The 15137-nt window shown below is 53.1% G+C and overlaps 1 protein-coding gene across 1 annotated transcript in view; it reads left to right on the top strand.

Moving 5' to 3' along the window:
- Positions 1-14893, top strand: part of TRIM66 (tripartite motif containing 66) — a 58773-nt gene extending 43880 nt beyond the window's left edge. Inside the window, exons 12-22 of the mRNA XM_019796334.2 lie at positions 2341-2862; positions 3023-3215; positions 5295-5355; positions 5776-5950; positions 6247-6536; positions 7014-7140; positions 7467-7541; positions 7911-8063; positions 8464-8682; positions 9408-13739; positions 14086-14893. Coding sequence (XP_019651893.2) covers positions 2341-2862; positions 3023-3215; positions 5295-5355; positions 5776-5950; positions 6247-6536; positions 7014-7140; positions 7467-7541; positions 7911-8063; positions 8464-8682; positions 9408-9467 — 1875 coding nt within the window. The 3' untranslated portion in view covers positions 9468-13739; positions 14086-14893. The remainder of the gene's footprint in view (positions 1-2340; positions 2863-3022; positions 3216-5294; positions 5356-5775; positions 5951-6246; positions 6537-7013; positions 7141-7466; positions 7542-7910; positions 8064-8463; positions 8683-9407; positions 13740-14085) is intronic.
- The last annotated feature ends 244 nt before the right edge of the window (positions 14894-15137 follow it).

The following is a 15137-nucleotide window of genomic DNA, read 5'->3' as shown; positions in this document are numbered from 1 at the left end:
AGAATACAGGGAAAAAAGGCGGGGGGGAGTTACAAGAATGTGAAAGGGAGGAATGAGGTCTGGGCCACAGAATGAAAAGAGGCTTTGATACAAAAAATCACAGGTGAGCTGAGTTTAGAAGGATACGTGGTACAGGGACAGGGATAGGAGAATGTTCCATGGAGGGGAAGCAGTCTGTTTGAAGGGGATGAAGGTCGTAGGTGAAAGGAGAGCTTGGCATGTTTCAGGGATTGAAAAAAATGTCTGAGTGGCTGGAGCTCAGAGAATGGGAGGATTGTTGTGTGAACTGTGGCTGCTGAGTAGGACAGGGGATGGGCAGTCATTTTTACAGTTGTCCTAAGAATGGTGGAATGCACTGCGGGGCTTCATGCAAAGGAATGATGTGGTCAGATTTGTGGGTTTTGTTTTTTTTAATTATGATATGTTAGTCACCATACAGTACGTCATTAGCTTTTGATGTAGTGTTCCATGATTCATTATTTGCATATAACACCCAGTGCTCCACGTAATAGGTGCCCTCCTTAATATCCATCACTGGGCTAGCCCATCCCCCCACCCCTCTCCCCTCTAAAACCCTCAGTTTGTTTCCCAGAGTCCACGGTCTCTCATGGTTTGTCTCCCACCTCTGTGATCCCCCCTTCATTTTTGCCTTCCTTCTCCTAATGATCTCCCTGCTTTTCCTTATGTTCACAAATAAGTGAAACCATATGATAATTGTCTTTCTCTGCTTGACTTATTTCACTTGGCATAATCTCCTCCAATTCCATCCATGTCGATGCAGATGTCGTGTAATCATCCTTTCTGATGGCTGAGTAATACTCAGATTTGTGTTTTGAAAATATTTCTCCACTGAGGAGGCTGCTGCTGTCATCTGGGAAAATACGGGAGTGTAACCCAGGCTAGGGCACCAGCAACAGAGAGAGGAATTAGTGGGAAGATGTGTGAATTGTGTAAGGGGTAGAATTGATAAGGTTTGGAATTAGCCTGGGCGAAGGAGGAGGGATGCCTCACTGATGCTTCCCTTCTAGAATCTGACTTGAAGAACTGGGTGACGTTCACTGAGGTGAGGACAGACTTTTCTTCACTGTTAAATGGCTTTGCTAATTTTATAGTGAAATTTGAGATGATATTTGAAGTATTTACTTTCCTGTGGAAATTTGAATATCTTACTCATGGGGAAAGGCTGAAGACACTGATTTTGGAAGCTGAGAGATGTTTACTCTTTGTTTCCCCTTTGACTTTCAAAAGACGTCAAATTGTTCTATCTTTAGTCTTAAAAAAAAAAAAAGGCAGGGATATCAAACTTCTAAATTCCTAAAGGTTACGTTTAGACCCAGTCTCTCACTGTCCTCCCTCCATCAAATGTGTTTCTCCAATCTGAGAAATGGAATGCAACAAGTGCAGAAATCTGTATGTCTGTAACTTCTCTTTGTGAACCTTTAGGTCTCTTCTCCCTACATCATCAAGCAGTTAGACAGGAGAAAACAATTCTTGGGGTTGGGAATTTACGGCCTAATCCAATGATTGTCCAGACTGGGACATATTAAGACCTAGCTGCTCTGATGTTCTTTACCTTTGGTTTAGAAGGTCTTTGGCAGATAGAGTGGGGCTAGGAAAGACTTTCACATCTCTTGGTCAAGCCATCCCTTAATGCTAGTGGTTCTGGAGTTGATCTGAACAAGCCTGTGAAAAGGGCCTGGAGTTGGCTCAGGTTCCCCAGGACTGATTGGGTCCCCCCAGGCCTTGGCATTATCTCAGAGAAGGTCTGAGGCAGACCAGAGTTTGAGCCTTCTGGACTTCCTTCCATTTTTATGTAGCAGAAATTAGCCCGCAGGAAAGCCAGAAGGGATGAGAAGGCACTAGTGGTTTAGTCAGAGGGGAATGTGAAGTTGGAGGGCTGATCCCACAGTCTGATCCTTTGCCTAGGTACTGGATGGGGGGTGAGGGGTGTGGGCTGGTGGTGGCTCCGTGTGTGTGTGTGTGTGTGTGTGTGTGTGTGTCTGTGTGTGTATGTGCACACGCGCGCGTGCGCACCACCCTCAGGGCAGGTGGTAGGCGATCTCTGTCACTCTCCCACACTGTTTTGTCTCTGTCCTTCTCACAAACACACACGCGCACCAGCGTCCTCGGTCTGTGCCCGCCTCTCTGTCAGAGCCTAGCAGCCTCCTTGGCACAGGGGAATGGGAATAGGACTCATGTGCTGTCTGACTTCCCTGCAGCTACTAAGATTCTGAGGCCAGAGTGAAATCTGAGCATGGGAGCTCTCGAGGGCTGCATCTCTCCTCCCCTCCCCCCATCCCCTGCCAATGGCCTGACTCTGCCCTGTCTTCGCTCCTGCAGCACTCCACTTCGGTGAGCATCATGGGCTTTTCCAACACGCTGGAGATGGAGCTGTCATCTACCAGGCTGGCAAGGACCCTAGAGCCACAGATCCAGAGCGCGAACAGCCTGACTGCTGCCCCTTCCCACATGGTCCCAAGCCTGCTGAGCGGCACGCCCACAACTGTGCCCAGCCTGATGAGCGGTCAAAACCAGGCTATGCCCAGCCTGACAGTCAGTCATCTGCAGACCATACCCAGCCTTGTGCGCAGCGTGCCCCAGTCCGTGCCCAGTCTGATGAGTGATTCCTCCCAGACCATCACAAGCCTAGCAAGTGATCACTCACAGGCCAGGCCCAACCCGATGTCTGGTCCCATCCAGACTATGCCAAGTCTGGCAACTTGTCCTCCGCAGAGCATGCCTCCAGCTTCTGACATGCAACCGGAAACTGGATCCAGCTGCAGTCCTGGCTCTGGCCGAGCTGGAGGGAGCCTGTGCCCTGCAGATGGCGCTGACCCCTCTCTCAGGAATGCCCTGTGTAAGGTAAGTCCTGGGGAAATGACATTCAACTTCCTCTGCTCATCACTGGGCAGCAGGGTGGCCCCTGAAGGGCTTATCCTGGCCTCAGCTTAATAGCTCTATGACTACTAACAGCAAAAATGGCTGATTTCTTTGATTCTTGTTGGACTTTCGCTTTTAAAAGATGGAAAGTGAGGATTCTACCCACTTCACTGACTCCCTGGGACAAGACCCCACAACCCCGGGTCTGGAGGTTTCCAAGGATCTGGCTATGCCTTCAGAACTGGAGGAGCCAATTAACCTCTCTGTGAAGAAACCTCCACTGGTCCCAGCGATCAACACATCCGTGGCTCTGCAGCAGTACCGGAACCCAAAAGGTGAGGTGCAGGTCAGCAAGCAGCCTGTCACTCATGCTGGCCATAGACATGAGCTCAGCACTTGGGGTGAGATGCGGGTGAGGAGACAGGCTCGAGGCCGGAGGGAGCAGCGTTTCTCTCTCAGGCTCAGATCCCTTCTTCCCTCCAGAACTGACTTACTGGGACCTGTTCTGTTTCCCTCACTGTGGCCAGGGCTGATACAGGCATGGCTGGGACTTAGCCTCCTGTAACATTTCCATGCAAAAAGTTCTGGAGGTGTGGGTCAGAGGTGAGGGGAACAGGAAGAACATATCCCAGCAGGGCCAGCCTTGGCAAAATATTTTAGGGAAAAGAACATATCCAACTTTGGAGTCGTATATCGAACTTAGAAAACCGGTTCTGTCTTTTTATGTTTGACCTTTCTGAGCTGGTTTCTTTCTCTGTAAATGGGGCTAATCATAGCCACTTCATAGACCACGGGCACACATGACTGCAGTGAGATCATTTGATGACTTTCTCTGTAGTAACAAGAATTGGCCTTGCTTTGCCTCACACCCAGCAGGCCTTTGGATTTGTGTTGTGCCCCAGAGTAAAGGGAATGTGAACAGTGGAAATACCCTCTGATTCTCTTCTCAGTTACCTACACACCTTCTCAAATGGGGCTTCCTTTCTTCTGTCACAGGCAAGGGCTGGTTGGGAAGTTTGAAAGCAACTGCAGAGTGAGCATTTGGGGCTTTTTCTGTTTAGTGTAAGATATATGTTTAGTCTGTAATGATCGCTCTATTTCCTATACATTTAATAAATGAAAATAAAATAATTTTTCTCCTTGTTTTTTCATACTGACTGAAAGACCAACTGAACAATGATTGGTTCTTATTAACTGCATAATAATGGGACCCTGGATTTTAAGCAGTTAAATTTTTTGGACCCTGCTTGCCTATGGAAAATGCCTAGGACAGTGTCTGGCACTGTGTGGGTGCTCTGTAAATGCTAGTTTTCTACCCCTTCCCCACACCAGCACCTGCCCGTCTACCCAGGCTCTGTTGCACTACTCAGGGTAGGGCTGCAGGGAGCCTTTTGCCTATGGACTATGAACTAGACTCTCGGGTAGTACTAAAATCCTAGCACTTGGCTGAAAAGACAAAGGCTGGGCAGAATGACTCCTGAGGGCATGTAACACCAGCACATGGAGAACAAGAGATTTCTGAACTCATTCGTAAGGTGAGAAGCTGGCCCCTTAGCACCAGATCCAACACCCACCCTTAGATAGCCTCTGAGTTTTATCTGTTTGTTTTTTTAAATTTATTTTTGACTTTTTAAATTTTTTTAAGTTTTATTTATTTAAGTAATCTCTACATCCAACATGGGGCTCTAACTCACAACACGAGATCAAGAGTCACATGCTCTTCTGACTGAGCCAGCCAGGTGCCCCATATCTGTTTCTTTTTATTTACTTATTTGTTTATTTATTTTATTTATTTTTAAAGATTTTATTTATTCATTTGAGAGAGGGAGAGAGAGAGTAAGCCGGGGGGGGCGGGTTACGGGGAGGGAGAAAGCAGACTCCCCACTGAGCAGGGAGCCTGACATGGGACTTGATTCCAGGACCCAGAGATGATGTCCTGAGCCAAAGCCAGACACTTAACCATCTGAGCCACCCAGGCACCCTTCTGTTTGTCTTTTTAAAAAAATTTATTTATTTATTTGAGAGAGAGAGTGAGCACGTGCCGGGGGAAGGGCAGAGGGAGAGGGAAATAGAGAATCCCAAGCAGACTCCCCACTGAGCATGGAGCCTGACATAGGGTTTGATCCCAGAACCTTGAGATCATGACCTGAGCTAAAACCAAGAGTTGGATGCTTAACCGATTGAGCCACCCAGGTACCTGCCCTTGTTTGTCTCTTTAAAAGAAGGTGGCCTTCTTCCCCTCTCAGGAAGGAGAGCCATGGTAGGATTGCCACCATTAGGAATGATTACGTTGTGGGTAGCAATTGTGCGACATGTGTGGGCCAAAGGTATGAGTAGCATATATGAGTGGAAGGTGTGGATTACGGGGCATGTGGTCATAAACGTATGTCGCACGTATTTGTCTTTTGCCTTAGAGTGTGAGAATTTTGAACAAGGAGCCCTGGAGCTGGGTGCAAAAGAGAACCAGAGTATCAGGTAACAGGCTCCTGGCCCAACCTCCCTCCCTCACCCTCCAGTTCATATCCTGGGAGGCCGGCACAGGAAGTCAGCATCCTCAGTGACTTAACTAGAAGCAGAAGTTTGCCTGCAACCATCTTCTTCAACTCCCAGACCCTCGATAGGATCTGCGGGGTTGGGAGTCTGGGACCCCGTGGGAGGGTATCCTGGCTCCCGCAGCAGGGGACATGTACTCTGTGTGAGGTCCTCCCACTTTAGGAATTCCCCTTTCTTTGAGCAAAGGGCTCCCACCCACCCCCGCAGGAAGGTGAGGCATGGGCCTGCAGGGGGGGCACTGTGGTCTGGAGCCACAGCAGGTGGGATCGTGGATGAGCTGCCGCAGTGGCTTGGGTCGGAGGAGGGTCCTCCCGAGACCCAGCGGTGTCTGCCCTGCCGCAGGCCCTTCAACAGCGAGCCTAAGATTCCCTACGTGCGGCTGGAGCGGCTCAAGATCTGCGCTGCCTCTTCGGGAGAGATGCCGGTGTTCAAGCTGAAGCCCCAGAAGAACGAGCAGGACGGGAGCTTCCTGCTTATCATTGAGTGTGGCACCGAGTCCTCCAGCATGTCCATTAAGGTACCACTCTGCTCCCTCTGGTCCTGGAGCTTGGCCCCCCCGGGAGCCTCTTTTCTCTCTGCTGCTGTCAGAATTCTGCCTCTGGCGCTGGCCCTGTCCGGAGTCCGGTCTGAGTGGGGCTGCAGCCTGGCCGGACTTACCCCTGGCTGTGAGGGGGTCTGTCCCAGCATCCCTGGGGCTTGGCTGGCCTGGGCGCCTGGAATAAGTGGGTGCCCAGGGCTGGTCAGTCAGTCCTCTCCCTCCCTCCACAACTTGTTGGTGCTGTGCTCTGACTGCCGACTCCCTTCTTCTCCAAGGTCAGCCAGAACAACCTGCCCGACGCCATCCAGGCCCCAAGTCTGGGGGGAAGAAAGGTCACTGTCACTTCTCTGGCTGGGCAGCAGCCACCGGAGGGGGAGGGTGCCTCTCCTGAGGAACAGAGACTCATTCCTCGGATCGCTGGAGCCAAGAAGGGGCCCCCAGTACCAATAGAGAACGAGGACTTCTGCGCCGTGTGTCTCAACGGGGGGGAGTTGCTGTGCTGTGACCGCTGCCCCAAAGTGTTCCACCTCTCCTGCCACCTGCCAGCCCTGCTCGGCTTCCCGGGGTGAGCCACGGGGGTCCCAGCAGCGTGCTCTTCCGGGAGGCCTCTTCTAGGCCACACAGCTCCCTGGGCTGGCTTCTCCCCTGTGTGGGCCCGTGTGAACTGCAGGTCTGTGAGTCAGCAGCCCTACTGCTGTGTGCCTTGTGCGCACGGACAGGCGGGTGTTTAGATTTGTGTGGTTTCCTTTCTTCCTCTGTTCCCAGCTTCCTCCTACACATACAGATTTGTCCCCATCCTCCTGTCGCAACCCCTAGCTGAGTCCTGTGTTTTTCTGGATTCGCTCCATCCCGAGTTACTGAATTGCTTTCAAGCTGGTTGTTAGGAAGCCATTCCTTACAGTGCAGGGCTAGGGACTGAGTCTCCCAAGCCACTGTGCCTCCCCCGACCCCCCACCCACCCCGGGGATCTTGGAGTGGAGGGCCGGGGAGGTGGCTCTGGGCCACGTGCTGAGGCCTCACTGGGCCTCACCTGCCTCTGCAGGGGAGATTGGGTGTGTACCTTGTGCCGCAGCCCGACCCAGCCTGAGATGGAGTACGACTGTGAGAATGCCCGCTATTACCAGCCTGGGATGCGGGCCACTCCTGGCCTGAGCATCTGTGACCAAAAGGTAGGGAGGGGTCTCTGGGAACATGGTTCCCTGTCTGGGGCAGCCTCCCTGTGCCAGGCATGGAGGCCTTTCTGAGGGGATGGGAGGCCTTTCCAGGTACCTCCCTTTTGGGCAATGCCTGACAGCCCGGCCCATGGGGGTTTGTGGTGAATGCCCTCCTGCCGGCTATGTTCCTCTGGTCTGGGAGCCTGGGCTCTGCCTTCATGTGGTGGTCCATGCCCCATGGGACAGAGCTGACCCTGTTGGCGTTACCAGGGTCACTGTCTTCAGTCCTTCCTGAGGTGGGGCCGGGGCCAAGTAACCCGCTGCCCTTCCGGTTTCTGCAGAAGTGCGAAAAGCTGGTCCTGTCCTTGTGCTGCAACAGCCTCAGCCTGCCCTTCCATGAGCCCGTGAGCCCGCTGGTAAGGAAGGCTGCCCGTTTCCCCCGGCTCCCGAGGTCCTGGGCCTGGGGTGGGTCCCAGGGGTACCCAGGGCGGGCTCAGAGCACGGCCACTGGATGTTGGGTTCACTCGTGCCCGGGCTAGCAGACCCAGCCGAGGCCACCACAGCCCCCCAGCCCTGCAGCCGCTGCACCGCACCTGATGGACAGCGAGCCAGGCCTCCTTTACCCCTTCTCTTTGTCTTCTTTCTCCACTTTTCTTCTTGCTGCCGTTCTCTTTCTCGTGTTCTTTCACTTCTGTTCCACATCGTTCTCCATCTTTCCCTCCTTCTTTTCTGTACCTCTGCTTTTTTTCTCTTCCTGCTTGGCTTCCCCTTCTCTCCTCCCAAAGGCCCGGCATTACTACCAGATTATCAAGAGGCCCATGGACCTGTCGATCATCCGGAGGAAGTTGCAAAAGAAGGACCCAGCTCACTACACCACCCCAGAGGAGGTGGTGTCAGACGTCCGCCTCATGTTCTGGAACTGTGCGAAGTTCAATTATGTATGTCTTGCCTGTTTTTCCTCTCCCCTATTTCCCAGTGACCCCAAGATTCATGGCTGGATGGGGATATCAGGTTTGGTCCTGAGTTGCCATGAGGACCTGGGAACAGGCTCTCTGCACCCCCCCCCAAGTTCTCTCCCACACTTGGGCCTCAGCATGGACTCAGGAGGACAAAGGGGGAGTGCTAGTGGTTGGCCATCTGTGGGTAACTGTCAGGGCCACTTCTGCTTTGAGAGATGATACTAAATTGGTTATCTTGAGTCTTCAGGAGAAAATGTCACATTCTAGACCTCCAGGAAACCCAGCCAGGCTTTGTGCTCTCTGAAGAGCTCTTGAGGGACTGGGAAGAGATGGGCTGGTGGAAACGGGCTGGACCGTCACTGCTCTCCTTCCCCTTCAGCCTGACTCAGAAGTGGCGGAGGCTGGCCGCTGCCTGGAAGTATTCTTTGAGGGCTGGTTGAAGGAGATCTACCCGGAGAAACGGTTTGCCCAGCCAAGGCAGGAGGACTCAGACTCTGAAGAAGTGTCTAGCGAGAGTGGGTATTCCACTCCCCAGGGCTTCCCATGGCCCCCGTATGTGCAGGAGGGCATCCAGCCCAAGAGGCGGCGGCGACATATGGTAAAGAGTTGCTGCCAGCTGGCGGGCAGGTGTGGGGGGTGGTTGGCCAGGCAGGGGGCACCCAAGCAGCATGTATGGGGCAACCTAAAGCCAGACTACTCGGGAGGCACAAGAGAGTGGTGACAATGAACCCTCGCTCCCAGCCCCTTAGTCTAGGAAGAAGGCAGGGCAGTGTGGGGCTCATTAAGCCTGATTACCACTGAGGCTTGAAACTCGGAGAGATGGATGTACCCACCCAGGGCACCCAGCGAATTAGCCGCAGAATCAGGGTGAGAAGCCAGGGTTCCCGACTCGCAGCCCAGTGCTGGTCCTTCTACACTGTGATCCGCAGGAGCAGAGAAACACTGGTTCTCAGTGTCCTATCTCAGCTTGGGTTTGGGAGAAAGGAAGGGGTATTTCCAGCTCCTTGGTGTACAGAGGGAGGGAGAGATGTCACTCGCAGCAAGGAGAGCTCCCCTGACCTTGTATCTGGTCCCACCTAGGCAGACTCGAGACATCACTTCAATGCCTGTCTGCGGGTGCCTGGGCCCAACCAGCCACCCCCACTTGTGTACCGCGCTGGCGCACGTAGTGTTTAGTGGCTGCAGTGAGTCTTGCTGTCGCATTCCTGCGCTAGAGTAAAACACCTGGGCCCTGGGGAGTCCCATTCTGGACACGGGGCCTCTTCACGTGAACAGGGGCTACACTGGGCCACGTTAACGCCGCACATTTGTTTTTCCTTTCAGGAGAACGAAAGAGCAAAACGAATGTCCTTCCGCCTGGCCAGCAGTGTCTCCCAGGTGTGAGCAGCGTGGCAGCGGACGCCCCATCCTGTCGACCACTCCTCCCCACCTTTCAGCTCATTGTCTTCAGATCGTGGACGTGAGACGGGCCTTGTCGAGCTGTGTAGTGCTCTCCTTTGCCGTTTGCATCTTACAGCATTCATTTGGGAGCCATAGTGCATCCACTACGGAGAAGATTTCAGTAATAAACAGCAAAGAGGGAGGTGTTCCCGATGACTAGAAAAATCAGATGTGTAGGGTCCACTTGACGAGACCACACCTGGTCAGGCTTGGGGGACCTCACTTCCTTGGTGACCTCTCTCTGCTGAGGAAAGCAGACTTTTCTCACCTTTCAGTGTGCAGGGCTTGGGAGCAATGTCTATATCCAAAGTGTTCCTGGGCCCCGAGGGGAGAAGAAAGGGAGAGCGGTTCTGACATACAGCAGGCCTGGGATCCCTGGCCCAGCACAGCCAAAGACTGTCACTGTTTGCCTTTGCTTGGCCTGCTGGGACAGGACGCTGCCCTGCGCAGGGTAATGGAGGCTTCTAGAGGCCAGAGGTCTCAACTGGTGCCTATTTGGGTTCTAACGGTTTTCAGGGTATTTGTTTCTCATGCCACCTCTCCCGCTGTTGACTTAGGTGGCCGCTGTGCTCTAGGTGGTGGTATGGCCTTCTCCGACGGGGCCAGTGGCTGTGCAGGGACTGCTGACAGCTTCAGGCTCAGATCTCACTGGCAGGCTTGAGGAGATGTCAACTGCAGAGCCTGTCCTCTGGGCCACTGACTTGGCGTTCATAGCTCTCCTTCGGTGTCAGAACCTGCCTTCCTAGGAGTGATTGCCAGTGGCTGTCTCTTCAGTGTCTCCACTCAGGGGTCTGGACCCGGAGTTCTGCCTGGGAAACCTGAGAGGCAGGGGCTGGCCAAGGAGGCTGAGCCAGAACCAGCTCACCCTGCTGGGCTTCTCCCCACCTCTCAGAGATCCTAGCCCTCAGCGCCTCCACTTTCGCAGAGCCAAAGATCACAAGTGAGTGCTCTGACTCGCCTGCCCCCGGCTGCCAGAGAAAGCCGAGGCTCTAGTGGCAAACCCTTTTCGGCTAGCAGCTGGGGAAGGCCAGAGGGTGAGCCGGGAGCCCGATCTAACCGCTCCTGGGGGGTGTTCTGTCTAGAGTGGAGGAGGGGAAAACTGAGAGGTGAGGAGCCGGAGTCCTTCGGTGACCGTGAAGTAACTTCAGGATGTCACTCCTCCAAGGATGCAGAGGGAAGTGTTCTGGGAGCCACAGGCACAGGAACTCCAGACTGCATCTCGGATGGAGGTGATCTTCACGGTCCCTGTGGGGCGTTTGGGAGGGATGGGTACTGGCAGCTGCTGGGGGTCAGCTGCTGGGGGTCAGGCTTGAGAGGACAGCCACTGCTGGTGATGCTGGGGAGCTGGAGAGCTGGCAGTCCAGCGGCCTCCCCTGCAGGCGCAGCTGTCTCTGGCCTGGTCACGGCTTGGCTCATTTCAAGGGAGTCTTAGGTCATGGCTTTATTTTTGCTAAGAGATGAAGTTTAAGGAAGTTCTTGTGTGTAGGGCCTTTGTCCATGGGAACATTCTGCTCGGAGAAGAACGTTTCTTCTCTCCTTGTCAGTTGGTGGTACTGCTCATTTCCTTCGCCACCCAGGCTGAGAGGCCGTCTTCGCTTCAGAGCCAACACGTCCTCGGCCTGCCATTCTTTCACCAGCCCTTGCCAGGTTCTCCTGCGCAGACGGGCTTCCACAGTCCTGTTTCCTAGTTTGGGGTAGCTAAGTCTTTAGGCTCCAGTAGCCAGGCGATCTTTGGACCTAGCCCTCTGCTCTTTGGGGCACACATCACTCTCTGGATTGGGTTTTGGCCACTTTCCTTTCAAGGTTTGAATCTTTTTCCCTGTTTAGTTGACTTGGCAAGGTTCCCTCTGTAATTACCTCACTAACTCATGCTCTTGGACGTCTTTCCTTTGTTGTGGCCCCACTCCCACCTTCCCTGAGTGAGCAACATGGTGCTATGTGTCCGACAGCCAGGTGAGGGCTGCGACAGGCTCAAACCTGATTGAGCTCCTTCCACAGGACCAACTGGAGGCCACAAATACGAAGCAGAAATGCCTGGCTAAATGCTTGGCTTCCCTTCTCTTAGGTATAGTGTGCCAGGCCAGGAGATCTTCGTAGTGTGGTAAGAGGGTCACATACTCCTTTCCCATTGCGGAGACCCTGCATGCTGAGAGGCCCACTTTCGGCACCTGAGCAGATGTAGGGTGTCCTTCCCTGCAAGGGTGCAGGCCCTGGCCCACCACACCACCCCTGCACTGGTTACCCCACACCACTGCCCTTTCCCGGGTTTTTCCTATGGACTTAGCACCAGCGTTTTGTGTCATGGTTTTGTTTTGTTTTTGCATGCAGAAAACAGAACATGACTTTTTAGAAATTAAAAGAAAAAGCTGCTAGCTGAGTGACTGACTTCAGTGGCTCTTTGCTAACGTCTGAGCTGATCCCATAATGGTCCCTTTTGAAGTCAGTCAAGACCTTTGGCCCTTGACTAAGACATGAAATGGAAATACAGTGAGTTCTGGGTCCTCACAGTATAGAATGAGTCCTGGAGGAGAAATGGGGCTCCTTGGATGTGCTGGGAAATAGGAGAGTGGATTGGCTTCAGTGGATGCAAAGGGGATTTTAGTGCAAATGATTGGTGCAGGATGAATTGTGGAATACTCTTCCAGAACATGGGCAGGCTGGCCCTACTTGACTTCCAGCAGTTGCCAACTACCCCCCCTCTGCAGGTACCCCTTCCACAGTGGCTCTAAGACTTGGTGGGTTCGCTCCCTGTGGCAGCGGGTCTTTGCCTTGCTCCTGAGACCTACACCTGTCCTTATTTGTTCCCAGGCTCTGCTCTGCTCTCTCTCTCCCTCCATGATGTCGTGTCACCTGTGGTCTTCTCTTCTGAACTCCTGAGCTGAGACTTTGCTCCTTTGGGAATCACCATCCCCCATGCTGCTGCTTCTCCCACTCCCTCCCTGCTGTTTTAGAAATTGCCTGCTCCTTTAGCCCAGTTCCCTGACCTCCTCTCTCTTTGTCTCAACCTTCTCCTGGGCTGCTTCCTCTCCCTAGCCTGAACCCATGGCCCATCATACACAGACATTTTTGTCAGGATCCTGAACTTTCTCATCCCCTCCAACTCAAAACTTCCCCTGAAACTGTCAACCATTCTCCATTTTTGGCATCAGCTTATTTTCTACTCCCTCCTCCTGGGTTGCTAAGCATGACAGCTTCATAGTTGACCCCCTCAGTTGGGCTGTCAGCACTGATGGGTATATCTTTGACTTGTAATTACGCTGCTATCTGTCCATGCCCCTCATCTTTGCTCTCAGCAAATGACTGACCCCATTGCCTACTCCACAGAACAGAGTCCCTGAAGTGGGAACCTCCTTGCCCACTTGCTCCTCTCTCCCTCCCATCTGTCTGTGTCTACATCCCTCCTCAGATCCTTCCCTTCTGCTCTGTTTCTTGAATCCTGCTCTATGGCCTCCAAGGCTTTGCTCTGTCCCTTATCCCACCGTTCCCACTTCCTAGGGCCTCAACTTCCCTCTCCATTGGTGGCTCCACAAAGCCTACAAACATGCAGAGGTCTCCCCCAGACTAAAGCAAAGCTTCTTAGAGTCATTTGCCCCTGACCCATTGTCCTTATTAGCCAAGTTTCTTATAGAAAGGATTTTTTTCCATTAATTCTTCTCACTCTTCAACCCTCCACAGCTTTCCATAAGAGTCACCAGTGACCACCCAGTTGCCAAATCGAAAGAATACCTTTCAGTCCTCAACTGTCTAGAAGTCTCCACAGCATTTTACACCATCCATCACTCACTCTTTGAGACAGCCCCTTCACATGGTTTTTCTGACACCGCAGGTGTCTGGGTCAGTCTCTTACCTCTTGGCCACACAGGCCGAGCCTTTCTTGAAGTCTTGACAAGGGAACACACCTGTAGCCCCGTGAGGTCTCCCCTCTTCAGGAATTCGGCAGTCAGGAGGAAGCACGGCCACTCCTGCTCCCCCTCCTCTGTGTCTGCCTGTTTTCCTTGGGTCCGTTTCTGTCCCTGGACTCAGTTCTCCCCATGCCAGCCATGATTATGAGCTCTCCCGGGAGGACGGCATCTGCGAGCCTTTCCCTTTGTCCTTCCCAGTCCCACACGGAGACAGATTTTAGCAATGTTTGCCAAGAGGCCCCATCCAAATCAGCCTAAGAATATGGATTGAGTCGTACCAAGAAGCAGTTTGGTAAATGGGATTCCCAGGCAGGTGGGCAGACCATTGCNCAAGGGAACACACCTGTAGCCCCGTGAGGTCTCCCCTCTTCAGGAATTCGGCAGTCAGGAGGAAGCACGGCCACTCCTGCTCCCCCTCCTCTGTGTCTGCCTGTTTTCCTTGGGTCCGTTTCTGTCCCTGGACTCAGTTCTCCCCATGCCAGCCATGATTATGAGCTCTCCCGGGAGGACGGCATCTGCGAGCCTTTCCCTTTGTCCTTCCCAGTCCCACACGGAGACAGATTTTAGCAATGTTTGCCAAGAGGCCCCATCCAAATCAGCCTAAGAATATGGATTGAGTCGTACCAAGAAGCAGTTTGGTAAATGGGATTCCCAGGCAGGTGGGCAGACCATTGCCATCATCCCCATACTGGTTAGAGCCGGCCACAGCTGGTGAGGCGCTTGGGGTCACGGTCAAACACGTTTCCTGTGCTTCATCGTGCTCCTGGTCGGGAGGGGGTCCTGGCAGGGGTGGCTGTCTGCCACTGATGACCTTCTGGTGGAGGGAACGTGGAGAAGTGCTGGGATTCATCACTTGCTTAGGGCTCAGCTGAGGTCAGCTGGGCCTTTTGGGCCAGGTCTGTCCCATCTGTACTGATCTCACCCCCTGCTTGCTCCAGCTGTTCCTAGCGCTGGAGGCAGATGTCAGGTGTTTTCTTGGAGGTGGGGTGATATAGTAGAAAGTTATCTGATTTCAGATGCTGAACACCTAAATTTTGGCTCTGCCAGTTATGAGCTATGTGACCTTGGGTACGGTTTCCCCATCTATGAAGTTGGTTGGGGGAGGGGGTTGAAAACAGTGATCTCTCAGAGGCTGTCCTACTGGAAAGATGGTGATGGTGATTCTAACTCTAAAGCTCCGGCCACACAGCGAGCAAGGGAACGTTGGGGGTACGACACAGCTGGGGAGTCTTGGCCAAGGCAGGACAAAGGGACTCACGGGCCAGACCGAGCTGCTTCTTCAGCCGTCCGCCCACGCCTCAAGCTGCGCCTCTCCCTTGGATAGCGAGGGCGAGTTCCTCTTAAGCCTTTTTCAGAAGCAGCCATTGGATCCAAAGTGGTTGGGGACAGGAGGGAGGACTATTGTAAAGGGAAGTGTCACTGATCTTAAAAGGACCTACACATTCAAGAACAAATTAAAAAATAGCACTTTTCTTTACCAATAATTGTGTCATGGAGTGTTTCTTCAGTAATGATGGTTGAACCTATGTCATGGCCGTCTTGCCCCTGGACTCCAACGTCATGAAGAACACAAGGTGGGGAAGAATAGACTGGGAAGCCTTCAGTCTAAGGAAGAGGCAACTCTCTGCTTCTTGTTGCATAAACACAGCCCGTTCCTCAAAATTCGGGCAATGGGTCTGAGGCAGAGTCAGGGGAAAACCATCTTATGAGT

The sequence above is a fragment of the Ailuropoda melanoleuca genome, chromosome 8 (genome assembly GCF_002007445.2).
Source record: "Ailuropoda melanoleuca isolate Jingjing chromosome 8, ASM200744v2, whole genome shotgun sequence".
In the NCBI taxonomy this organism is placed as follows: domain Eukaryota; kingdom Metazoa; phylum Chordata; class Mammalia; order Carnivora; family Ursidae; genus Ailuropoda; species Ailuropoda melanoleuca.
This window is presented reverse-complemented; position numbering and strand designations above follow the sequence as displayed.